This window comes from Lemur catta, chromosome X (genome assembly GCF_020740605.2).
Source record: "Lemur catta isolate mLemCat1 chromosome X, mLemCat1.pri, whole genome shotgun sequence".
In the NCBI taxonomy this organism is placed as follows: Eukaryota; Metazoa; Chordata; class Mammalia; order Primates; family Lemuridae; genus Lemur; species Lemur catta.
In genome coordinates this window covers 71220170-71247615 of record NC_059155.1, presented here as the reverse complement: position 1 = coordinate 71247615, position 27446 = coordinate 71220170, and the positions used below count along the sequence as shown (strand labels likewise).

The 27446-nt window shown below is 48.4% G+C and overlaps 1 protein-coding gene across 1 annotated transcript in view; it reads right to left on the bottom strand.

Moving 5' to 3' along the window:
- PRKX (protein kinase X-linked) overlaps window positions 1-24124 on the bottom strand; it is a 76703-nt gene extending 52579 nt beyond the window's left edge. The window contains 3 exon segments of the mRNA XM_045537893.1: window positions 21995-22276; window positions 22279-22837; window positions 24119-24124. Coding sequence (XP_045393849.1) covers window positions 21995-22276; window positions 22279-22837; window positions 24119-24124 — 847 coding nt within the window.
- Between the last annotated feature and the right edge of the window lie 3322 nt (window positions 24125-27446).

Here is a 27446-nt window from a genome sequence, read left to right as displayed (position 1 = left end):
TTAGAGGAAGGCAGTCTTGCGTAACAATAAAATTAGGTGCAAAGGATTCAATGACAGGAATATGGAGAAGTGGCTTTGCAGACCTTGAACTGGTAGAGTCTAGGTGCTTTTATGTGGCCATTGATGATTTAATTATGAAATATGAAATTCTTGGCACACCCTAAAATATTTAATATTGCAAAGAAGACTGTGTCCCTTAATCTTTCCTCCTCTGCCTGGGTCCTTCCTCTCTTGTTAATCTTTCTCCACTGTCCACCCTAAGGAACACGTTCAATACTTGGTAGTATTAATACTCACTGGACAGCATATCCTTTTAGCCATCAATGGAGAGATTTCTCCATGCCGACGTCAAAAACAACACAGCTGTGACTCAGAAGATTTTTGACATTTGTACCTGCAACTTCTTTACAGCTTTCTCTGAGCTGCGTGAGGTGCAAACACACGGAACGCAACACGGGTTACGCACGTATGTGCCGCGGCACTTCCCTGCCCTGCCCCAGGATCAGGTTACAGAACCGCGTCAGTAAACAACCTTGCTCAAGGCGGACAACACGGGCTCGCTAGAACTTTTATCAGCTTACATGCACAGAAGACAAAGACGACATTTCATGGTGTTGATGTGAAGCCATGAGTATAGTGAGAAGGAAACAAAAGCAAACACGGTTCCCCGCTTGGTGCTGGGAGGCTCTGCAATACCCATGTCCCAGCCCTCAATACACCACGGAAGTAGCAATGTGTATTTTTAGCCCTTTGCAGCTAAGGAGGGCCACGAGGCAGCTTCGCCCAGTAAGACACAAAGGACAGTCTTGTCCAGTGTTTCTCGATAAATCAGAATTTTCCTCCCTGATAAGAAAGCTTCTCAGGGAGAGTTCTCCACTGCCCACCCCAGAGGCCTCCTTCCCTCCCCAAGCTGTGCAGTATTTGAGGCAGAGGAAAGGAATTTACTCAGGAGTGAAATCTTATGTGGAGAATATTTCTAAAGTCAAAGCTTTTTTATTTTATTTTTTTAATTTCAGAGTATTACAGGGGTACAAATGCTTTGGTTACACATATTACCCTTGCCCCACCCTAGTCAGAGCTTCAAGCATGTCCATCCCCCAGATGGTACACACCGCACCCATTAGGAGTGAATTTACCCGTCCCCTCCTCCCCCTCCCACCTGCCCGACACCCGATGAATGTTATTACTGTATGTGCACTTCAGTGTTGATCAGTTAATACCAATTTGATGGTGAGTCCATGTGGTGCTTGTTTTTCCATTCTTGAGATACTTCACTTAGAAGAACGGGCTCCAGCTCCAACCAGGATAATACAAGAGGTGCTAGATCACCATTGTTTTTTGTGGCTGAGCAGAACTCTATGGTGTACATAGACCACATTGTATTAATCCACTCATGGATTTATGGGCACTTGGGTTGTTTCCACACCTTTGCAATTGTGAATTGTGCGGCTGAAAGGTCAAAGCTTTAAGATGAAAAATCAAGAACGGGTTGCTCAATTGCCGAATCTACCAGGTTCTGAATACCTGAGGTGTCTTCATAGATATACCTGGCCACAGACTGGACCATCCTAAGATAACACTGTTCAGTCTTGACTGTCCTTTGGGTGAACATTCATTCATTTCACCACAGAAATATTCTCACATTATTAACAACTCTCAGCCACGATTCTGCTAAGTGTGTTATATAAATAAACACCACACAAGCCTTATTAGCATCCCGAACTCAGAAAAATTTCAAATCCCGGAATGCACTTGGTCTGTGGACGTCAGGTGGTTAGAAGCACCGCTGACAATCTCAGGAAGCTGTGCCTGCTTGCAAGGTGGGTGCACCCTTTCCATGGCAGGCCTAGCGTGGTGGGCTTTTCCTCCAACACTGAGACAGAGATCTTTGTTTCTCCAGCCACGTTCCAGATGGGGAAGGCAGGTCAGATTTACGGACCACTCTGCATGTGCAGTTCTGGTCTCTAAACACGAATGCAAGGTGGACTCAGGTTTCCTCTCTTGCACAGGGGGAAGCCTCAGACATTCTTGCCATTCTCTCTGCATCCATCCATCCATCCATCCATCCGTTCATCCATCCATCCATCCGTCCATCCATCCATCCATCCCAAGCCTTCGTGTCGGACTCACTCGCAGACACATCCCAGCTTTCTGTCTGCAGGGGCGGAGGGAGGAAGGAAGGAGAAGATGTCCACTCTCAACACAACTGGCAAACCCCATAACATTTCCCAGCAAAATGCCACAAACAACTCTGGAGGCTCATGCAGACACAGGTATGTGTCCTCATACGTGGACACACACATATTAAGGTCACCAAAAAATGAGAGGCTTCATCCTGGATCTTTAGATAACGCCGCACAACTAAAATATTAAATGCATCACCACAAACATGGGGTCCGCTGAAAGGCTCCCTTTTCCATGAGCTGGCACAACCGGGAAAAAAATTAAAAATCTACAAAGTGAGTTGTGAGAAAGAGCAGAACAAAAGAGAGTGGCTTTTTCACTTCTCCCTGGAGACCAGCAACCCCGAAATCCCTCTTGCGTGTGTCCAAGGAACAGGGAGGAGGACGCAGGGACAGGAACCAAGAATCAGAAGGCTGCACTTTGTTCTGTGTTCACGAAGCCCAAAATAGAACAGAAGTGCAATAAACAGGAGGAACTTAGATTTAAGTTTTTGTTGGTTATTTTTTTTTTTAATGTGCTAGAACTGAGAACATGTCAGAAGATCTGTACAGCACAAAAACACGCACGGTGGCGTGGCATTCCAAGTGGTTGCAAAAAGAAATAAAAAGAAAAACAAATAAACCCTCAGGACTGGACTTTCCTTTGGGGTCCCTGGGTACGTGGGACGGGTTCCAGAGGGTGAGGAGAGAGAGAAGACGGCATCTCCCTGTGGCGTGGTCTACACAGCAGGTCCACGGAGGGTCCCCACCCGCCCGAGCACGGCTCAGCCCCTGTGCTGCTACAGAGACAGCCCACACGAGCTTGGTGCTTCATGGGTCACCTAACTACAGTCGAATTCACCCTCCTCCCAACTGCTGTGGGTTCGATTCAGTCCCCTGGAAAAAATATGTTGAAGCTCCAACATCAGGTATCTGTAAATGGGACCTCGTTTTGAAATAGGGTCTTTGCAGACCTGATTAAGATATAAACTAAAATGACATCATCCTGGATTACGGAGTCCCTAAACCCAACAACAGGCGTTCCCCTAAGAGACAGCAGAGGGGACACAGATGCAGAGGAGAAGCCACGTGGAGACGGAGGCAGAGACTGGAGTGATGCGGCCACAAGCCCAGGGACGCCTGGAGGCCCCAGGAGCTGGGAGAGGCGGGAAGGAGCCTCCCCTGGAGCCTGCGGAAGGACTCAACCCTGCTGGCACCTTGATCTCAAACTTCTCACCTCCACAAATATGAGAAAATTAACTTTTGTTGTTTTAAGCCACCCAGTGTGTGGCATCTGTTTACAGCAGCCTCAGAAAACAAACACCCTCCGGGATGCAAATTCAGGCAACTACTGCTGCAATCCGGCCAGTGGCTTCCCCAGCAAAGCGGGAGCACAGAGTCCAATGCAGGATTCCGCTGTCACTGCGGATCTGAGACAGAGACTGCCCGGGCGGTTGGTACAGCACGGACTTCAGCAAACAGGCAAAAGGCGACGTCCCAGCACGGTGGAACTACGACTCTGGGTCCCCAAAAAGGCAGCCCAGCCACGTGTGAGCCTTCACGGGCCAATTGCTAAAGAAAGTGCATAAAAGGAAGCTTCCCCACGGGACGGGACAAGACAGGATCCTTCCACGGAGCCCGGATGGAAAATCCAGCTCACACTGCAAACTAATGGCTACTATTTCGGTCATTTGCACATAAATCCCTTGATAAACCCCTCTGAATTCAGAGTCATATTTTCATCCGAAAAGAAATGTTTAGAAAACAAGATAAAACGGGAATTTGGAGGAGCGGAGTGTCAACCAGAGATATTATTTCTTGATCACAATCTGTCCTCTTAAGAAGTGTTAGGGTTTTTTTTTTTTTAAATGAGTAGAAATATTCTGAGCTGCATAAAAGTCTACTTTCAACTATAATCTTAGTCTGTTTCTGCAGTCTACTCTACTCTTTGTTGTAAAAAATATACTAGCTAAAAAGAAATGGGAAAAAAATACGTACAAATTACACTCAATCTGACTCTCCCTATAAAGACAAACAGACAGACACACACACACACACATTCTCGGGCACCCTTAGAATGAGTTCCAGGGTCTATAATTCTGGCAAACTTTTATGTAAATGTATTAGTTTGCTAGGGATGATGTAATAGCATAACACACATTGCGAGCTTAAACTACAGACATTTATCCTCTCCCGTCCTGGAGGCTGGAAGTCCCAGATCCAGGTGTCTCAGGGCTGGTCCCTACTGAGGCCTCTCTCCTGGGCGTGTAGACGTCGTCTTCTCCCTGTGTCCTCACGGGGTCCTCCCTCTGTGCCTGTCTGTGTCCTCCTCTCCTCTGCTTCTAGGGACACCAGTCCTGTTGGATCAGGGCCCACCCTAGTGCCTCAGTTTACCTTAATTACCTCTTTAAAGATCCATCTCCAAACACAACCCCAGTATGAGGTCCTGGGAGTCAGGGCTCCAACATAGGAATTTGGGGGGGGACATAATTCAATCCACAACAATAAACAAAGTGAAACTTATTTCTTGACTTGAAGCCAAAGTCCTTTATTTTGTGAGCCCTTCAAGAGAAACAAGGAATTCTTTTTTTTTTTTTAAGAGCATCCCTTAGACTGGAGTTCTACTGAATCTCACTTTGGAAATATCCTGCCCATGAAAACTGGCACAATTGAGGAAAATTTTAAAAAGCAATAAAATAGCAAAAGGCATTTAGGAACTTACATCGCAGCTCCCACAATGCAAATGCACCACGTAGACCTAAAAGCACTTCCACAGCAAAGAGACTGACCCTAAAAGCCCCAGGTAGACACATTCCAGAAGAAATAAGAGAAAAAGCGCAAGTTCACTGAAACAGGAGTTAGTAAGCCGGGTTAGGATCTGCCGGCCTTTGAGACTCATCCCGGAATGTGGCACAAAGACACTCATACTCTCAAAAACTTGGTTTCCTCAAGTCCCAAGTGAGGGAGAGAATTCTCCCAATTCTTCTCACACTTAAAAATATTCAGAGTATCCTAGGTAGAAAGGCAAGTACGCATTTCATGAAAGAGAATCACCAGCACAAACGTGCTTTTGTCTTGTTCCACAATTGTCCCTTTTGAAAATGTGCATTATCCAAAAAACTTAAAAAAAAAAAAAATATGTTCCCAAAATGAAACAACGTATTTTAGAAGAGGGACTTCCACTTGGCATCTAAACGGGAGCTTTCCAGGCAAGACAGGAACAACTTCCAGCTTGTTATGAAATTATCTAACACTATGTAGTTACGGTTTTGCACAGAATCTGATAGGGTTTTTAAATGCCATTTTCCTCCGGTTTGAAGATACCTCTGGAAATGAAAACTCAGTATTTTTCTAAATGCCCCAGAAGGCCTCCCGGTCAAGTCTTTAAGACATTGAGGTGGCTTTGGAAATTTGGGGACATTTTAAAGACCAAACACCACTCGCATGAATGAGATCTGCCTTGCCCGGGCAGCGGATGATGATAAAGTCAGGAAAAAAAAATGGGAATTCAGCAAAATTAAAAAATCCGGTCTGTTCTGAAAAAGAATGATGAAGCTCTCCAAAAGAATTCTGGAAACCGTTACTCTGTTCCAAGAGAGAAAAGCAAATGAGCCCAGATACCAGCAGCATCCTCTAGATCTTCTCAAACAAGACGCGGACACAGAGGAAGTTTCCCCTTCCTCTGCAAAGGGCATGTTACACCAACTCCGCAAGCCAAATTCCACCGTCCTTTTTATTAATTGCATTGACATCTCATGTCTGAGTTGCTCGGCATTTGGTCCATCTGTTACACAGAATGTCCCCAAAGACCAAGGTGGGTAACTAAACCCACTGATTACATCAAGGTCTGGTTTGCCGGGGACTGTTGTTTAAACACTCGGACGACAGGGATGCCCTGTAGCTTTTCCCAGACGCCTCTGATGCGCCTTCACCTGGAAGAGACACGCTGGTCTTTTATTAATGTACATCGGTGGAAACTTTGTTATTTCATGCACTTCTGTGTCGTGTCTTCATGACAAACTACCCCATCCTAAATGTTGCACAACTCATTCTTTGATGGGAAAAAAAAAGGAGTTGAAACAAAACATTTGAGGGTTGTTAAGATATACTATTTTACAAATAAAAGGGGGGAGAAAAGACGTAAAATAACAGGATGATTATAACCCCCAGTGCATCAAATGACCGTTAATACTGAAATAAGACTTAGTACATGTGTGCAAACATTCATATTCCTACCCATAAGAACCGTATTTCATGCCTTCTGCTGAACATTAGGGGTTCTAACTATAATTTAATTAGAAAAGAAATCATCTTTTCTTTTCTGTCTGTTTCAGAGATTTAGAAATAGTAACGACCCTTAAAAATGACTGAGTTAATTCTGTTGGGGGGTCTGTTATGAATAAAGTCTCATCTACACAGCCAAGGGAGAAGCAGTGTATGTTTCAGTGGTATTAAATATATTCGCAATGTCCTGCCACCAACACCAGCAAGCATCCCCATTTCGGCTGACGGTTAAGGGATGAGACAGTCACATATGGGTACCCAATACCATCGCAGGTAATAATGAGGGAACACAAGGAGAGGTTATGTGGGCTGGACAGCAAATGACTGATGTAAAAGCGGCTTGCAGAACAAAAATGACTAATTTTTAAGATGTTTCGAGATTATACATTTTAAAAGTAAGCCCGTTATTAAATTATAAGTGCCAGCCAATTGCAAGAATTCCTAAGGCTCATAACCAGCTGGTACGGCCGGGCGCAGTGGCTCACGCCTATAATCCTAGCACTCTGGGAGGCCGAGGTGGGAGGATCACTTGAGGTCAGGAGTTCGAGACCAGCCTGAGCAAGAGTGAGACCCAGTCTCTACTAAAAATAGAAATAAATTAGCCAAACAACTAAAAATAGAAAAAATTAGCTGGGCATGGTGGCACATGCCTGTAGTCCCAGCTACTCAGGAGGCTGAGGCAAGAGGATGGCTTGAGGTCAGGAGTTTGGACCAGTCTGGGCAACAAAGCAAGACCATGTCTCTGCAAAAAAAATTTTTTTTTAATTAGCTGGGTGTGGTGGCACATGTCTGCAGTCCCAGCTACTGAGGAGGCTGAGGCAGGAGGATTGCTTGAGCCCAGGAGTTCGAGGCTGCAGTGAACTATGATCACACCCCTGCACTCCAGCCTAGGTGACAGAGCGAGACCCTGTCTTCAAAAAATAATTAATTAACAAATAATAAAATTTCAAAAAGGAAAAGACAAAGTTTAAAATCCTGAAGTATCTTGATGAAAGCTACTCACTCTACCTCCCCCTGTTAGAGACTGGGTTCTTTTTTTTATTATTTTTTCTTCCTTTTTATTTCTGGGTTCTTGTGTTCCTGGCATTATTGCTTCGTCTGGCAGGATTACTGACTCGAGAATAACCCTACCTTCTACTTTCCTGTCACCTTGCAATGTTTGTTAAGATGCATCAGCACATTGTGTTCTTTAAACAGTCTTAGCACACCGAGTGCCACAGGTAACATTGTTCTGGAACAAGGAAAGCCCAAAGGAACGATTCACAGAACCACGTTCTGGGGCAGTGCCCAGGTCCTCCTGGGGGCACAGTCTGCGCTGCTCGCTGGACAGGAACACCAGCTTGGGAACAGCAGGTGACGTTCCCATACAATGCGGCCATTGTCTCCCAAGCAGAGAGGTGGGCCAGTCTCTCAGGTTTCACCTGAGCGTTTGCCAAACTCCAAAACAATGATGGTGTTTCGGTGGCCACGGGGGAGACTGCAATCAGCCACAGACGTGTCAAATGCACACACACATGTGCGTGCACACGAAAGCAGCTTCTGGTAACGGCTGCACGGCCAGGCGCAGCAGAGAACCACAGACAGCAGGAAGAAAAGCAAAGCACGCCACGAAAACAAATGACCCGCTAAAAGAAACAAAAACGTTTTCGCTTTTAGAAAGGTGGAGAATCTCCACGCCAGACCACGCACGCCCACCCCGAAACCTCCTTCCCAAATTCTAAACGAGCATATGCTGAGGCTGGACGTCTAGAAGGCACTCGATACAGAATGCCTGGATTGCAACGTTCCTGTGTGGCTTTATTTTTATCTTTTTTTCCCCCTTAGAAGAAAGACGAGCTCCCTCCCGGAACTCACAGCAGCTGTCCTGAAACGCATCGTCTTTAGGGATGGCGCTCGGGTAGCAGGTGGCTGCTGAGTTGTTTTCTTTGCACTTATTTCTGTGGTTTGTCGCATAAAAGAGGCAGCTGGGGGTGTGGACGACAGAGAGGAGGAAGTGAGAGGTAAAACAGCACCGTCTGGGAGAGAGAAACTTAACAAAAAAGCACAGCTCCATCAAAGAGTGCAAGAGGCGCGAGCTCTAGAACACAGCAGGCTATGAAATGCCAAAACCGGGCCGTGCACCGTGGCCCTGCCCTGTAGACCCTCGAACGTGGGAAGAGATGGAGTTTCCTTAACGGTGTTCGTGGGTTCAGATTCTATGTCTTCCAGAACTCTCCAGCCTGTGACACTCAAAGTAGCTGTATCAAAACACAACGCTTCCCTAAGCTACAGAAAGCAGAGTGTAACACCAACCTAAAGCCAATGGAAGAAAAGAAAAACTGCAGTTTAAAAAAAAAAAAAAAACAATGAAATTGAAAACAGGAAGTCCACAGAGAAAAAATTAAGGAAACCAAACCAAAAGCTGGTTCTTTGAAAAGGCCAGTGAAATTGATACACCCCAGCGGGTTGTCAGACTAAAATATGAAACCGTTTAAGGACGAACGGAAGAGAAGACTTAATAAATGAAATCATCTCAAGCAACAATGATTCCTAGTCAAGAACCCAGGTAGTATTTTGAGTAGGCACTGATTTTTTTTCCATATAGATTATTTTTTTCTTTCTTAAGGTGTCATAATAAATGGTATCAACGAGCCATGAAGAGGAATTGTAGACAGCTTCCTTTGTCAACGTGCTTTTGATGTCTGGGATCTCATCCGAGCTGGGGTTTTCGGTCTTGGAGGACCAGTTTCCTATGACATTATCTGCTAGCGTAAGCTGGCTCTGTCACTCCCTTCTTGCCTTGTTAGCTGCAGGTCACCAACCTAAGCATGCACATGCAAATAAATGCATGCACCTTTGCACAGAGACCCCCTCCAAAGAGAACCCAGGGGCCTCAAAGCATTACAAAGGACTTCTTTCTTCCAAGCCAAGACCTCACCCGCCCCGCCACACCTGCATGCAAACCCTTTGTTCTGCAAACTGACTCTCAACATGACTCAGCAAGGTGAAATCAGCCTCAGCCCATAACTGTCAATGATTTTAAAAGAATCTTGCACAGGTTGGCCTCCAAAGCTCTTTGATGAGGTTGCCTAACCCATAAAACATCCAAAATCAGTACCACGGGGGATTAATGCCATGGCTGCACACAATGCAGGCTCCATCCACGGTGGGGCATAGGTCGCGAGGATCTGTACGGACTTGCAAATGTGAACAGAGACTGCCTGAGATAATCTCCTTTTTCTACGTCCTGGTGGAAAAAACGGGTGTGAATTTCTAAATGGGGACAGGGGTGCGAATGCCGGCAGGGAAGACATTGTGCAGAAGGTTGGTTCTTTATTTTTTTTTCCCCCCAAACATGGAATAGCCAGGGTGTAACCTTGACAGTCCTCCCAGAAAGTCCAACCAAGCCATGGGGACAGTTGTATGTCCTCCCTCTTCTCTTCTCCCCACCTTATCAGAAAAGAATGAGCCCCTTCCCTGGCCACCCCTGCACCTGACATGACTTGATGCGCTGGAAGAACTGCCCAGAGGTGTCCTAGGGAAGTTCCTCTCTCTGCAGGGAGCCTTGCAGGACTTGGAATAGCCTTTCACACTATTGGGGACCAGCGGTCCCCAACCCTTCTGGCACCAGGGACCCTTTACATGGAAGACAATTTTTCCACAAATGGGGGGGGGAAGGGGCGGATAGTTTTGGGATGACTCAAGTGCGTTATATTTATTGTGCACTTTATTTCTATTACTATTACATTGTAACATACGATGCAATAATTATACAACCCATCCCAGATTGGAGACCCCCCCTTGCCTTAGACCTCAGGAAGGTAGAAAACATCAGTGCTGGAGGGGAAAGAATGTGAATCCTGCAATCCGAGCCTCTTTTCCGACGCCAAAGGATGTTGAGATGCGGTGAGTCTCCAGCACTCATGTTAGGCTTTAATGGAGGAATCGCTGGACAAGTGCATCTAATGGCTACTTATCACATTTTATCCTGTTCAGATGGAATGGAAATGCCAACTGCACTTCCACTTAAGTACCCTAATGGAGGAGACAAAAAACAAAACAAAACAAAAAAGTTATCATCAGAGAGTGTTGGGGGCGGGCACATGCCCACACGGGAAATGCCACAGGGAAAACACTTCTGAAAAACATCCGTGATGTTAGTTTGATTATTCCTCCACAAGGGAACCTCTAGGAAAAAAAAAAGGGGGGGCTGCCCAGTTTACACAAAAATGTGCCAATAGGAACCAATTTACCCACACGCTCCGGTCTCTGTGCAAAGGGTCCTCCCCCTGCACGGCAAGGGCTCCACAGACGTGGCCATTAGCTGTCACATCCACTCGCAGCCACGCAGAAGAGAATGTGGACTTGGAAGTCCTCAATTAACTCAGTTAGCCATTTCCCAGCAAACCCATATGCACCTGCACACAAACGGGCAAAGATTCACAGTCCTGGGTAGCCAGGGAAGAGCTTTTTAGTGTTGTTGATACTATGCTTTCTCCGTTTGCGCAAGTCCATGTTATTTGAAAGAGAGACTGAGACTAAAATGATGTCATTGCATTGACAGGGATGGCATATTCGGTCCCCAGAATACGGACCCTCGAAAGATGCCCAGGTTCTCATCCCTGCAACCTGTGGCTATCTGAGATTGCACACCAAAGGAGGAAACTAAGGTGGAAGGTGCTAACGACAGGCACAAATCAGCTGACCTGAACTGGGGGTATTACGGTGGGTTATCTGGGTGTGTCCAGTGCAATCGAGCAACTTTGTAAGTCAAAGAGAGACGCCAGCAGGAGCAGGATTTGAGCCAACATTGATGGCTCTAAGAGGGAGGAATGAGCCACAAGCCAAGGAACAGTCTCTCCCCTACAGACCCCAGAAAGGATGTAGCCGTGTCGACATGTTCATTTGAATCTGCGACAATCAGATCATTTCAGACATCAAAACAAATCTACAGAACTGCATGATAAAAAATGTGGCTTTTTTTGTCTTCCAAACATTTACTTAATTTATTTTAATTGATAAATTAAAGCCATTATCTATTTATTGAGGACAACAGGTTGTTTTGAAAAATATGCATCTACTATGGAATGGCTTAATCAAGCCAAGGAACATATGCATGGCCTCCCATAATTGTCATTTTTTTTTTTTTTTGGTAGTGAGAACAATTAAAATCTACTCATTTAGCAATTTGCAAAAATATATTGTCATCGGCGATAGTCACCATGTTGTATGATAGATCTCTTGAACTTCTTCTGTCTGTCTCACTGAAATCTTGTGCCCTCTAATGGATATATCAGCCCAATTCCCACACTCCCAGCCCCTGGGAACCTCCTTTCTGCTCTGCACTCCTGTGAGTTCAACCTTTTCATATTCCACACGTGAGTGCGGCCGCCACAGAAAATGGTAGAGCCGTTCATCTGGAAAATAGAGAATGACCACAGCATCCAGCAGGTCTACCCCCAATGAAATGGAAAGCAGGGACTCCAAGAGATATCTGTACACCTGTGTTCACAGCAGCAACGTCTACAACAGCAAAGAGGGGGAACCCACCCAAGTGTCCATGAATGTGTGAGTGCATGAACTCAATGTGGGGAAGGCAAGCAGTGGAATATTACTCAGCCAGGAAAAGGAAGGGAATTTTAATGTGGCATACAACACAGATGAGCCTTCAAGACACTGTGCTAAGGGAAATAAGCTAGCCACAAGGGACAAATGCTATATGAGTCCACTTACAGGAAGTATATAGCAAATGTGAAATTCACAGAGACAAAAAGTAGACAGGAGGTTTCCAAGGGCTGGGGAAGGTGGGAATGTGGAGGGACAGCTAATGGGGACAGAGCTTCTGTTCGCAGTGATAAAAAAGTTTTAGAGATAGATGGTGGCGATGGTTGCGCAACAAGGTGAATGTATTTAATGCCAATGAAGTGTGCACTTAAAAATGGTTAAAATGGTAAATGGTATGATATATGTAAATACTGTATAATTTTATATTTAATATATTTAATATATCATAGTAACATATAAACATAAATACTACGTATTTATCATATAAGTATATGTAACATTATTATTAAGTATATCATATTTAACATGTAAATGTATCATGTATAACACATTTAGCATATAAAGATATGATGTATTTACTATATTATATAAATATAAATACTATATGTTTGATATATAAATATATCACACATTTAATATGTAATATATCATACATTTCATATATAACATGTTTACTATAAGTATAAATACAGTATAATATATTTAACATATAAATGTAACACATTTAATACATAAAGATATCATATATATTAAAATGCATTTAACATGTAAATATATTTATAGTATATAAACATGGTATATTTGCTATATTGCATAAACATAAATATAAATACTATATATAATATAGAAATACTATATATTTAATACATGAATGTACTATATATTTAATAGGTAACATATCCTATACGTATATAATACCTTTTTATATAAATATATATTTGGTATAAGTATAAATACTATATAACATATTCAATATATGAATATATCATATTTAATAGATATCACATGTATGCATAATACATTTAATATATAAATATAAGATACATTTACTACTTTATATAAATATAAAGAATACATAATACATATTTAATATATAAATTCATTGTGATTTCCGTATCATGTGAATATATGAATATAAATATATATATTTAATACATTTTTTTTCACTACAATACAGAATTCTTTTAAAGTAAAAGAATGAGGCAGGCAGAACGTCCTGACTGCCCACACTGGCCAGTAAAGGTGACCCTGCAGGACACTGAGGGGCGGTGGCCTGGGGAGGGACACACCGGGCTGCAGAGGAGGGCAGCAGACGGCATGGAAGGTGGCCCCATCACAGCATGCAAGGGACAGGTCCGGGTGAGGCTGCATGTTACCCATAGCAACACACAGCCTCCAAGGACCAGGAGCCAGGTACCAGCATCCTGGGGACAGAGCAACACCTCTCATGTCAGGGTCCTGTCCCTTCTCAAGAAGGAAGAATGCCTACTGTGTAGGTTCCTGCTGAACATGCCACTCAGACACGCCAAGACCCTTTACAGTGGGTGGGTGTGGGCGGGCACCCCTACCATATAAGCTACTGCACCTCTGCGTGAAAGTTTCAGGTGCGTCCAAGAAGACAGCAGCTTGGGTGGACGGTGAAGCACAAGGAAGAGGCAGGTAGAGCTGACGCCAGGACCAAGCAGGGACATGTTCTTTAACTCTTATGACAGTCTTTTGTCCTTGTCATCGAAGGATTCCACGTCCTGCCCTCAAACCTGGTGAGCTGAGACTAACTGGCATGATGTGAAACTACTGCATTGGGAGAACTTTGGAGGCTGTGGATGCATTAAAAGTGTCACAGGGGTTTGGGCTGAATTGTGTCCTCCTAATAAATTTATATGTTGAAGCCCTGAGCCCCAGGACCTCAGAAAGTGACTGTATTTGCAGATGGATCTTTAAAGAGGTGATTATGATTTAATAAGTTCACATGGGGGGCCCTAGTTCAACAGCACTGGTGTCCTTATAAGAAGAGGAGATGAGGACACAGGCACACACAGAGGGACGACCCCGTGAGGACACAGGGAGAAGACGGCGTCTACACACCCAGGAGAGAGGCCTCAGGAGGGACCAGCCCTGAGACCCCTGGATCTCGGACTTCCAGCCTTCAGGACGTGAGAAAGTTAATTTCTATTGTATAAGCTGCCCAGCCTGTGGCACTTTGTTAAGGCCACACAAGCAAACTAAGACAATCACACTCTGCATTTGTTCTTGCAGGGACATCTACAGATTCAACCTCCAAAACAGACCCAGGATCCGACTGCGCACAATCTCACTGAGACCTCCCGGGTTCAAATCACCACCGTCCTTCACTGCCTCATGACAGGTGTGTGCAGCCAGCAGTCTGCTGCTGACAGGTGCTACAGAGGGCCCTCGGAGCCTCGTGGGAGATGAGCTCATCCACCCAAGGCCCTGCACTGTATGAGCAGAGAGACCCTCCGTTCTCATCTGCCTGGGGTCCCAAGATAAGGAACGTTCAGCGCTACCAGGGAATGTCCCACACAGATAGAGACAAGCCAGTCACTCTACATGTGAGTGAATAAATGAATGCATGAAGGTATTATGGGCAGCTGTCCTTTATGTCACACACCCTCGCCAGGTACCAAACAGGCACAATCCCTACTTTAGCTCCTCCGTGCACAGAAGATCGGCCACACCCAACATTAGCCTGATTTCCTCGAGGTGAAAGAGGGTCTTTGCAACTTGCCCAAAGACACTCGCTAGCAAACCCCATGTGTCTGGCCTGCAAGAGGCTTCCCTCATCCCGGGGGAGGTGGCGCGGAGACACTGGGATCGGATGACAAAGGCAACGTCATCTACAGCAAACACGCACACTGCAAAGAAGGAAGACACAAAACCCGAAAGCAGCGGCCAAGCTCCCCGCCCCCCACCTCGCACACAGACATGCTTATGAAAATCACAGAAGGTGATGACACCACTGGGCACAGCTCTCCAAAGAGTGACCCTTTACCATCCAGCAGTTTCCTCTTCCCTGCAGCACCAAACAGCATATGTGGAGTTCAAAAGAAGAAAGACAGAGGGAAAACCCTTTTGCAAAGGCAGTAACGTCGGTGGCATTGTGGTTGTTTAAACAAAACCAAAAAAACAACTTGGGGAAAATACAGAGAAATCCCCAGGTCATCCCTCCCGAAGGACTGAAAACGCTTTACTCAGAACTCGGAACTGCTTCTCCCAGAAAGAACTCTGTGGTTAGAAGCTTCCTGGTGAGCCCAGGGTGGGGAAGTACAACTGACACCTTTGCCTGTGTATAGGTTCCCTGTGCCCCTTTCTTCAGCTGGGCTCCCAAACGGTCACCCATGGTGGAGGGACCTGATCCAGAACCACGACTGGGACCACCATGGTGGCGCCATGTCCCCATCTGCATGGATGATCCAAGCTGGGTCTGGGATGGTTATCTCCAGACAGAATGAGAGAAATGTTCTCTCCTGGGAATCCTAGAAGGTGACAAGGTGAGCCTATTGCTGGGGCAGGCAGCTCCCTTTATCCCCAAAGCAAGAGTTTAAGAGAAGGAAGGTAGGACAACCCCTAAACCCAAGGCAGGGATAGATTCAAGATGGCGGCCCTTGGCTTCACCATGTGGGAAGACAGCTTGAGCCCTGGATTTGCAAAAGGGCATGACAAGCAAGGTTGTGGCCGTCTCCCCTGGCTGCTCATTGGTGGGAGGATGGAGGGAAGACAAGGGAATAGAAACAGAGGCAGGAAAAGAAGCAAGTTCTTGGGTCTGCTCTATCAAGCTCTGGAAGGACCTTTCTCATGTAGGGAGCTGCAGACGCCTCTTCAGAAATGAAGGCAGAGGTCTCCTGCTTTAACCATACCCCAGGCTATCTAGGATGAGGGCTCTCCTGGAAAACGCTGTCCCACTTGTAACTAGATGTCTCTGCCTCCAAGGATTTGGGGAAACCATATCAGGGGCCTAATGCACCGTGTGCTAAAGCTGCCCAAAAAGGGAGAGCTCCAGGGTTTTCCACGGACAGCAACAGGGACAGCAGCCACAGAGGAATTGGCTCTATAATCCTCCTTAGCATGAACATTAGTTTTCTAGGGTTGCCATAATTTGGTGGCTTAAAACCACAGGAATTTATCCTCTCCCTGTTCTGGAGACCCGAAGTCTGAGACGCAGGTGTCTCAGGGCCGCGCTCCCTCCGCAGGCTCCAGGGGAGGCTCCTTCCTGCCTCTCCCAGCTCCTGGGGGCTCCAGGCGTCCCTGGGCTTGTGGCCGCGTCATTCCAGCCTCTGCCTCCATTTCCACGTGGCTTCTCCTCTTTGTCTGTGTCTCCTCTGCTGTCTCTTAGGAGGACATGTGGCATTAGATTTAGGGTCCACACTAATGCACTACGATCTCATCTCAATCCTTAACTAATTACTGCTGCCAAGGCCCTATTTCACATAGTTCACAGTCTAAACTTCTAGGTGAACATGAATTTTGAGGGATGCTGTGGTCTGAATGTCTGTGTTCCTACAAGATTCCTATGTTGAAAACTCACCTCCAAGGTAGTGGGATTAGGAGGTGGGGCCTTTGGGAGGGGATGAGGTCCTGAGGGGGGAGCCTCATGGATGGGACCAGTGTCCTTATAAAAGGGACCCCAGAGAGCTCCCTCGCCCCTTCCACCATGTGAGGACACAGCGAGAAGGCGCCATCTATGAACCAGGAAGTGAGTCCCCACCAGACACAGCCTCTGCCACGCTGGGATCCTGGACTTCCAGCCTCCAGAGCTGGGAGCAACAAATGTCTGTTGTTTACCCGCCGCCCACTCTAGGGTATTTTGTGATGACTGCAGCCCGGATGCGTTCAGGGACAGGGGAGCTCCATCCGTCCCACTCCAGCAGGATTTGTGCAAATGCCTCTGTGCTCTCTGTCCATTTCTCTCACTCCCGACTGAACATTCCTGTTTCTGACTTGTTCTCTTCTACTCTTTCTCATGCCTATTTTATTCTGATTCCTTTTGTTTCCTGCCTTTTTAAAGCCTTTTTCCCCCCCACACAGGCCCATTTTTATCCTCTCCTCGTGAACAAGGGACTATTAGGCTTGGGTGTCCTCTTCCCCTTGGAGATGGGAAGTGATGAATGAAGAAGAGACTGGAACATGAAGAGGACAGGGAACCGGCAAACCCGGAGAGAGAGGTGCAGACCGATGGTCTCCAGGGGACAGGATAGAGGCAGAGGAAGCGACTGCTTAGTGGGGACGGGATCTCCTTTGGGGGCGATGAAAATGCTTTGGGACTAGACTGAAGTGATGTTTGCACAACACTGCGAATGTGCCAAGTGCCACGGTTGGCTATAGAATGACTCATTTTAGATGACAGTGAATTTCACTTCAGTGGGGCAAAAAATGAAGAGGAGAAACCAAGAGGACCTCTATACTTAGAAATGTTCTGTGATGTGTAGTATTTTATCTCATCTCCTGAAGTTCCTGTGATGCTCTTACATCGAAACTGTCACCCACACAAACGATTGCCAATTTACTATAGAGCACCCACGCAAGATAAATAAGATTAGAAGGCTGGGCTCGATTTTCTGTGTGTTGTGAGGCAATAAACAACACTGCCAATTGCTGTGTAAACACGACCCGCAAGATTATATATTTACCTACAGGGTAAAATCTCACCAGGTCAGATTCCATTCATTCTGGTTCTGGGCTGGTGTTACAGGGTAGGAGCAGGATGGTCTCAATGTCCTGTCTCCCTGAAGTTCTTGTGTTGAAATCCTCGCCCCCACGGCGATGGTGTTTGGAGGTCGGGTCTTTGGAAGGTGACGAGGTCATGAGGCTGGGGCGTCATGGATGGGACCAGTGTCCTTATAAAAGGGACCCCAGAGAGCTCCCTCGCCCCTCCAACCATGTGAGGACACAGCGAGAAGGCGCCATCTATGAACCAGGAAGTGAGTCCCCACCAGACACAGCCTCTGCCACGCCGGGATCCTGGACTTCCAGCCTCCAGAGCTGTGAGCAACAAATGTCTGTTGTTTATAAGTCGCCCAGTCTGTGATATTTTTGTTCTCACAGCCCCAACAACCTAAGACGGGGCATAAATGATAACCCAGGAAGGAAGGGAAATTATGTCCAATTCAGGGGAACCAAGGACACAGGAGAAAACCTCTCAGCACAGAGGAAAATGACTGTGAGCACTTTAGGTATGAGAACCATTTGTCATTGATTATTCATGAAGACCTGCTAGCTCTTAAGATAAAACTCTCAGATGCTGTGATGTGTGAAAGGAAAAAAAGAAGAAGCAAGTGTCATGCATGAGAGAGTGGTCTGTGGTGAGAGAACTCGTTCTGCCCCGTGATTTTGGGGGCGGTGGCCAGATCGACACGCTGGATACAGCTGCACAGAACTCTGCACGCTCACACACTGACAAACACAAATGAGCACCTGGGAAAACTGATACAGGCCGAACAAGGTGTGCAGTTTCGTTAGCAGGGGTGTATCAACATGGGCATCCTGGTTTTGACGCTTTCGAAGATGTCACCCTGGGGAAGCCGGCAGAAGAGTGAGTGCATGGGAATCCAGGACTGTTTTTGGAATCCCCTGTGAGTCTGCAATTATTTCAAGATAACTTTTCTTAAAAATCAGGGATTTAAGCATCTTGGACTCTTCTTCATAACAAGCTATGTGGGACAGGTTCTGTTATTATTTGCATTTTTTAGATGAATAAGCTCAGAAGCAGAGAGGTTGAGAAAGGGAAAATGAAATTTGGACCCAAGAACCTGACGCTGGTTAAGGGGTTGGGAACCTGTGGCCTGGGGGCCAGATGTGGCCTTCTGGATTCTTGGGTGCAGACTTTTGACCGAATCCAAATTTTAGCAAACAAGTCCTTTTAGAAAAAGTCATTATCCTCTTCTCTCTACATACGATGAATTTTTAAATATCCATAATTTTTTTTTTGTTTTCTTAAAAAAAAGCACCCTTGTTCTTTCTCATGAGACCAAGCAAACCTTGGTTACATGGACAAGAAATCTGAAGAACCGCTTTGCAACCATTTTTTCTCCAAGGAGCTCTGTGGTCCTTGTGAGTTGGAGTTTCTAAACCCTTGAAATTGGTGTTTAGACCAGACGTGCTCCAGGATTTTTTCGTGTGCTTAAAAAAATTATATGCCAGCATTAGACTTTTCATGACCACAACCTACGCTTCCTTGCAAACTACTGAATGTAGGGGAAACTGGTGGGTCTAGAATGCTGACGGCATCCAGGAGTCGGTTTACCCAGAAGCACAGAATACCTGAGACCACACGGTCTTTCTTTCCGGCCACGCCGTCTCCACAGCCCGGCGACCACCGGCTATTCCAGCTCAGCCTTCTGCTCACGGGATCTCCCCCGCCCGCCCAGCGGTCTCTGCTGCCACCGTGGGCTTTGCAGAATTAGGCACAAGCGAACCTGCAGGAGTGCAGGTGCTGCACCTGTGCTGAAATGTCAGCATCCCCAAAATGTTTCTCAGAATCAAACCAGCGATGCTGTTAGCTCAGGGTGCCTCGTCCATACCCAGATCACAGGCCAACATCAGCGATGAAATGTGTAAGAATGCCCCCCAATTTGCTAGCAACAGAAACACCACACACACAGGAGGGCAGAGCAGGAAATAATAAAAATGCACAACTGTGTGGGGCAGGGACTCTTCGGGGAGGAGAGTGAAGGAAGCTGTGTCTTCACCCAGTCATTCTAGAAGGTGCCAAGAGGTGGAGTTTGCGATAAGCAAAGAAAGTTTAAGAGGGTTGTGCAGTGTTTTTGTTTGTGTTTGGCCTGTGAGGTCAGTTTTAAGTTGTGGGAAACAGCACTGCTCAGCTGGGAAACTGCATACAGACATCCCCGAAGAAAATTCGGAACTGAGGTGGGCGCCTGTTTGGAGCAGGTAAGAAGCAGAAATGCAGGGAGGAGGAGGGGAGACACACGTCACAGGAACCTGTCTTCCAACAAGTGACAGCTCAGAGGAAGAGAAGTCACACCCGCCCAGACCCTGTGCCGGCCACAGAGAGCTCCAGCTGCCCCTCACTTGTACCGTGACCCCTTCTAAAAGGATCGAAAGTTGCCGTAGATGGTGGCTCAGAGACATAAGATTTCCAAGACTTAGAGACATAAGACTTAGAAGACTTAGAAGGCTTACAACTTTTTAAAAAAAGCTTGTTCTTACTCTTTCAGGTTAATCACTCTCTCGTGGCTCTGTAACCCACAGCAAAGAAGGAGGCTCAGATACAAGACTGCAGATGCTGTCACCAAAGCTGTGATGCTGTCGTGAGCCAGTGTACACAGACACACACAGCCCACTCACCCCTGGCCCCTGTTGGAGCGTGGGACGCCTGACTCCCCCGTCACACCTTTGGAGCATCCTCTTGTCTAAGAGAGGAAAGGAAGAAAGCGCTCACTTCCCCCACCCAGCCCAGCCCGATGGGTCCCAAGAGGCAATGATAACATTCTATTTTTAAGGGCGAGATTAGCAGGGCGGCGCCCTGTGACACCAGCACCCCTCAGCTCTGCAGCCCTCCTGCCCTGCCCAAGCCCCGCTCCCTGCCCTGCCCTGCCCTGCCCTGCCCCGCCCCGCCCGCTCCCTCTCCTGGCCTCAGGCCTGGGCACCGTTCCCAGCTGACCCTGCGAGCAGGCGCCCCACGGAAACACAATGGCCGGTGCAAAGTGCCAAGGGACAGCTGGCCCTCCATCAACTTTCCGCTGCCGACTTGTGTTTCCACCCACCGTCCTAGCTGCCCCTGTGCGGGTTCCTGGCCCACCCTTCTTCCCTGCAAAACACGCCCGGCTTGGAGATGAGCCTGGGGTAGCTTCCCAGAGGGAGAGAGAGGGGGAGGAAGGAAGAGAGAGGAAGGGTGAGGGGAGAGAGAGTCAGAGACAGAGACAGCTGGACAGAAATAGAGACACGGAAAGAAAAAAGAGACAGAGACAGAGAGAAAACAAAAAGAGATGCCTTGTCTCCCTCAGCAGTGCTGATGTCACGCTGGCTGCGCTGTTGGTCTTACTAAGCCACAGGCCCTGACCCTGAGCCCTGGGGTTGCCGGCCTGGCTTCCTCCTCTGCAAAAACAGGGAGGCCATCAGCAGAAAGCCTCCCGAGGACCCCTGCCCTGTTTATTTTCCTGACAACCAACATTGTCAGCGCAGCCCCCCTGGCCACAAAGAGTCGCTAAGAAGCCACAGGCTGACTCGTGCCAACAGTTTGACTCCAGCGCCCACGTTCGGGTTGGGATATCCTGACCCACTCAGGGCGGCCCCGGTGATACCCCGGCGCGCGCTGGGATCCAAGCGCCCAAGAGAACTCAAAACCTCTCCCGCAAGCTGCCCAGTTGGGCTCAATTTCTAAAACAGAGGACAAAAGAAATGGGAAAGAGGCCAATAAGAAAATGGCAAGTTTCAGATGCACCAGACGGAAAGTATACGCCGAGTCAGGAATGTTACCATCCCTCCCCAACGCCGCCCTCAGCCTCCCCACGACGCCAGGGGACACCTGTCCTCCGAAAGCCCAGCGGCTCTCGCCCCCCGGGGTTAAATCTGTAAATTCCACGCCGGAGCACCTGCCGCAGGGCAGAGGGAGAGGGCTGGCCCGGGGCGAGGTCTGCGGGGGCCTTCAGAGCCCACGCGCGGGTCCCTGGGGGTCGCTGCCCCGGAGGACGCACGAAGTCCCCAGTCTGAGCTGACCCCCAGGAAGTTCTGTGACGTCGGGCAGCCCAGACGCCGGGTTGGAATGTGTGCTGGGGACAGGGGCGGGTAGGTTTCCCTGAGGAACCACCAAGGACCCGGGAGGGCGGCCGGTCGGTCACGGGGTCCCGCCGGGCCGGGGAGTGCCCTGCAACTCTCGGGGCGCCGGGGAGACCGAGGACGCAGGGGCAGCCCCGCGCGGGAACCCCGAGCCGGAGGGGCAGAGCCGGGCCCTCCCCGGGAGGCGGCCCGGCGACGGCCCACGGGGCCCTTTGTCTGCAGACAGCGTCCCGGGCGGCGCCGCGCGCACTCACCCACGGTGGCCAGCGTGTCGAAGTCCTGCAGGCGGTAGGCGGGCGGCTCCGGCGAGGGCGCCTCCGGGCTGGGGCAGAGCGCGGGCGCCCCGTCGGGGGCATCCTCCGGGGCCCCTCGGGGGTCGGTGTCCGCCGCGGCCTCCTTGGCCTGCCCGGGCGCCTCCATGCGGGCGCGCTCCAGTCCCGGACGCCGGGCCGGGCCGGGGAGCTCGGGGCGCCGCGCTCCGTGGGACGCAGCCTCGGAGGGCGGCGCGGCGGCGGCGGCATCAGCGGCGGCCGCCTAGGCGCGCCCCCCGCCTCCGGGTCCGCGGCCGGGCGCAGCTGGCGGAGCGCCGGGGACAAAGGCGGGCGCCGGGCGGTGCTCACTGGAGCAGCAGCAGCAGCGGCAGCTGGTGGGAGTAGCCGCCGGCCTCGGGGGGCGGGCACGGAGCGCCGGGCGGCGGGGGCGGCGGCGGCGGGGCGGGGGCGCGGGCTGGCGGGGGCGAGGCGGGGTCCCGGCCGCGGGCGCCCGGCTCCCTGTTCATTCCTGGCGGCCCGAGCCCGCCGCCACCCGCGCTGGCCCGGCGCGCGCTCACAGGGGGCCGGACGGAAGCGGCCCGGGCGTGTCTGCGCGTCTGTCCCCGCCCTCCCGGGCGCCCGCCCCGACCCCGCCTGCCGGGCTGGGGGCGTCGCCGCAGCCGCCGCGCTCCGCCCCCGCCGGGACCCCGCCCGGGAACGGCGAGGCCGGCGCGCGGGGGCTGCCCGGGTGCCCGCGCCCCCTCCGCGCCCCGCTGAGCCCTGCGGTGGGGCCCGGGCAGACTTTCCCCAGGGGCCGCGCGGGCCTGCCGCCCGGGTCGCCGCGCCCTAGCCCGGAAGATTGGGGGACGGGGAGGGCGTGGCTCGGAGCGAAGTAAAGTTGAAATATAAAACTGAAAACGGAGCGTAATGCGAGTGGAAGCTGGTGTAAACCGAGCCGGGTGCGCACGGATCCCGGCCAGGGGTGCCGGGTCTGGCGAATAAAAATATCGAACGGGCTGGGCGTGGTGGCTCACGCCTCTAATCCCAGCACTCTGGAGGCCGAGGCGGGAGGATCGCTTGAGGTCAGGAGTTCGAGACCAGCCTGAGCAAGAGCGACCCCGTCTCTACTAAAAATAGAAAGAAATTATCTGGACAGCGAAAATATATATATAGAAAAAATTAGCCGGGCATGGTGGCGCATGCCTGTAGTCCCAGGTCCTCGGGAGGCTGAGGCAGGAGGATTGCTTGAGCCCAGGAGTTTGAGGTTGCTGTGAGCTAGGCTGACGCCACGGCACTCACTCTAGCCCGGGCAACAAAGTGACACTCTGTCTCAAAAAAAAAAAAAAATCGGACGAGGGCAGCTTCCTGGTTTCGCTGTTGGACTAGAGTGGTTCAAGATTGCGACTTTGCAAGAGGCAAAGATGCCCGCCCTGCATGTTTCTCTGCAGCTTCCTGTGAGCCTATACTTATTTCAAAATAAATATATTTTTTTAATAGGGAAGGACAGATTTGAGAGATGGAGCAGCTCAATGCGGGGCATGAAACTCGACCGGCCACTGGTTTTAAACACACCGTTCGCTACTAGGGAAAGAAATGCAGTCTGTCCACGTGGGGTTGAAGTTCCGATACACACAAAGATTTTTATTTTTCCTGGTTTAAGTATGTCTCAGGCAATATTTGCACATACTACTAATCCTAAAACAAAAAAAAACCCTATTCGTGTGTGTTTGAAATGCAAATAGAACCGGACGTCTGCGCACCCCTTTCCCGCAGGGGATCCGGTGAAAATGCAGACGGTTCTGCAGCCGGATTGGCACGGCCTAGATGCTGCGCTCATGCCCGGCTCGCAGAGCGTCCACGCACCAAACTTCGAGCAGCTTGGGGAAAAACTGCTTAGCGCCTTGTTTTGAGGGATCTCAGCGATTTTGCCTCTGGAGCGTTCTGTTTCTCAGTCCTGCCGGGTCTTTCAGAAAGGCAAGGCCGTGCCTAGGTCAGAAGGGATGCATTTTAAGGGGGCCGGGCCGCGCCGTCGTGGTGCAGCCCACGACGAGGGGCGACAGGAAGTCTGAACCGGGCTCTGGGTGTGGCTTTCTGGCCCCCGGCTGCCTGCCGCGCCCCACCCCCCACCTGCATTTTGTGGGTGGCATTTCCCCAAGGCGCGACTCTGCCAAATGGTGAGCTGGAATGCGGAAAAATGCACGCCCCCAGCGGGCCCCCAGTCCCCTGAGCCCTGGTTAGGACAAGGACGTGTCCCCGCACTTCAGCCACCAGGCCCTACGGGGCCCTGCCTGGCCGAGGGGTTCGGGGGGCCACAGGCGTCTCCCCGCAGAGCGCGCACCCCACCCCTCGCCTGGATCTGACCTTGGAAATGCGACGTGGCAGGCTAAGAAAGGCCTTTTCATCGAGGCTCAGAGTTCACGAGCCAATTAATCAGAGATGTCTGGGTGCAACTCTGCGATTGCACCCGGGAAGGAGAACGTGACAGAGAAATTTGCAGTCCTCTACTCTGCCTGGGTGGCTGGGTTGGTCGTGTTCCACCTCTCCCACCCTCAATCTGACCACATCCCTACCTCCCTTCGCATAAATATCCCCAGCGCGTTTCGCAGCACCTTGCTTTGCAAAGCAGCTTTCGTCTGCAAGGATGTAAAAATCCTTTAGAAACCACAGCCTATTACTTTAGAGACAAAAAAGGAAAATCCCTGTAAATGAGGCATTAAAGGTCATTACCATCTTTATGATGTCTTATTATTTGGTGGTAGAGTGAGGAAATACCCAACTCTGTCATCCAGAAGGAATGAGGCCCTGCCTGAAGCCAGAGTGGACTATAAATTCAACAGGGTAATAGGTGCAGGTGTTGTTAGATATGAGAGAAATCGTAATTGGAATGCTGAAAGGCATCTGAACGCTTCTTTGAGTATATATACTGTGTGTGTGCGTATTTGTGTATATATGTGCCATTTGCCACGGACCCAGCTAAGCAGTTATTTGGAAATAAGCACGGTGTTGTTTTTTGGTTTTCTTGTGTGTGTTTGTTTGTTTTTGAGACGGAGTCTTACTCTGTTGCCCGGACTAGAGTGCCATGGCGTCAGCCTAGCTCACAGCAACCTCGAACTCCTGGGCTCAAGCGATCCTCCTGCCTCAGCCTCCTGAGTAGCTGGGACTACAGGCATGCGCCACCATGCCCGGCTAATTTTTTTCTATATATATTTTTAGTTGTCCAGATAATTTCTTTCTATTTTTAGTAGAGACGGGGTCTCACTCTTGCTTAGGCTGGTCTCGAACTCCTGACCTCCAGCGATCCTCCCACCTCGGCCTCCCAGAGTGCTAGGATTACAGGCGTGAGCCACCTCGCCCAGCCTAAATAAGCACGGTGTTGTTAATCGGCCTAGCATGTTAAATGACCAAGCATGAATGTCCTCCAAACAATATAGTGATAGGAACTGTCCCATCTGGACCCAGCCAGGGAGGGAACCTGATTATCATTTCCTGAGGAGGTGCACACTTCATGATTTGGGCTTAGAAGGCAGGTGGGGATTGAGATAGATGTTTAGTGACAGTAAGAGTTTCAGACTTCGATAGTCACATCTTACCATAATTAAGATAATGCCTTTGGTTGACTGTCTACTCAGCCCTGGGAATGGAATAGGTCACTTCCCGTAGTCAATGTATCTGCTTGATAGGGTCAGGCCCGTCGTGACTAATGCAGGATGATGAAATTTATTTTATGATTATAAGTATAAGCACAGTTATCAGAGGCGGGCTCCGGCCAGAGCCCAGCCGAGTCATCATCCTTCAGAGATGGTCTTTAACAGGCACCCTGTGTACCATATTTCAGACCCTGATTCTCTAGAGATAAAACATCTGGTGGGACATTTTTAAAACAGCTCCAACGTGACTTGTCGGAGACGGGTCCTGACCCTACATGTGTGTTCAAGCCGGACAGCATCTCTAGGGTGAAGTGGATTTAGAAACGGCCTCTCTTGTGAGTGAAGTTCTGCTAGGACAGGTGACAGCCAGTCCCCAAGTTAGGGAGGTCTTAAATTCTACAAGGACTTAAAGGGACTAATTCTATTTATTTAGAGGCTTTTCGTGAGTGATTTCAAAGAAAATCCTATAGGAAAGCGTGGAGGATATTATCGTTGTCTTTGCTAGTAAACGTTCATTAGAAAATTAGCAGGTGTTGAGTTTATCCCTTACCGGAGAGATACCTGAGAGTTCTTATTTCTGGGATCCTGGCAAAGTTTGTGGAAAATCCAAGGTACCTATTGAAGGAATGCACGTGAAAAACTCTTCCCAAAAGGTAAACAAATGCGCTGGAAAGAACAATCCTTCTTCCAAAGGGGAAGTTAATGTCATGTGCCCATGTGGTGGTTGTGTAATTGGATTTCTGGATTTGAACTTCAAAGGTGACATTTGACCCAAAGACTAATAGTAATGATTAATGAGTCTGGGAGTAAGTTAAAAAGTAAAATGTCTTAAAAATAAGTTAATTGCAGACGCTTCAGCATTCTGTTCTTTAGTGTGTGTTAATGAGCTTTCCTTTAATGAGATCTTTACAATCTCAACACTGGGATCTCAAAGAAGTGGGCAGAAACCCTTAAGGAAGTAGCTACATCCTAGCATATACGAAACTGACTTTATCACTTGGAATGCATTTGGATTAGGTGGTTTCTGCTCTTTTTTTTTTTTTTTTTCTGGTGTGCTTTGAACTGGTCCCAGGAGGCTCTAAGTAACTCAAAGTGCAACATAGTAACATGAGATACATTGTAACAAATCAAGCTCACATTGTGTCTCCAGACATAATAAATAACAAATAAGTATCAACAGTTCTTTAGTTTTGGGGAAAAAAAAGCTAATTTAGATTCCCACCTCGTGCTTTAAAAACAGCACGAACACATCAGAAGCAATAGAATTGAAATAAATACCATAAGTATTAGATTGTAATGGGTTGGGAAACGTAAAACACTAAGACTAAAGGGAAAATAATACTGCCCGTTGTCCAATCCCTGGGTGGGCTTGGAAGGACTTTCTCTACGCTGCACAGAGCTAGAACTGCAGGGGTAAGGATGCATCAGATCTGACTATTTAAAAATGTCAAGAGACTTATTGGCATATAAACAAAATGACAGCCCTTTTATAGCAAGCATGCACAGTGCGGGAAATGAATGGTCAAACTCATGAATGGTGAAAGGATGGTAATAAATGAGTTTTTTTAAAAAATTAAAAAGGACAGCCAAAATAAATAATGAAAATAAGGATGTTAGTAAATACATTTAAAAAATTTTAAAAAGGACATAGCTATGGGTCATTCGCACTGATAAAAAATTGTTTATAGTAAACAGTAATCGAAGAAATGCAACTAAAAAAATTGTGACAGCTCAAAGAAAGGAGGCAGTTTGTTGTTCTGTTTTATTTTATTTGCTTTTTTTATTTTTTTAGCTTTTTTGAGAGAGAG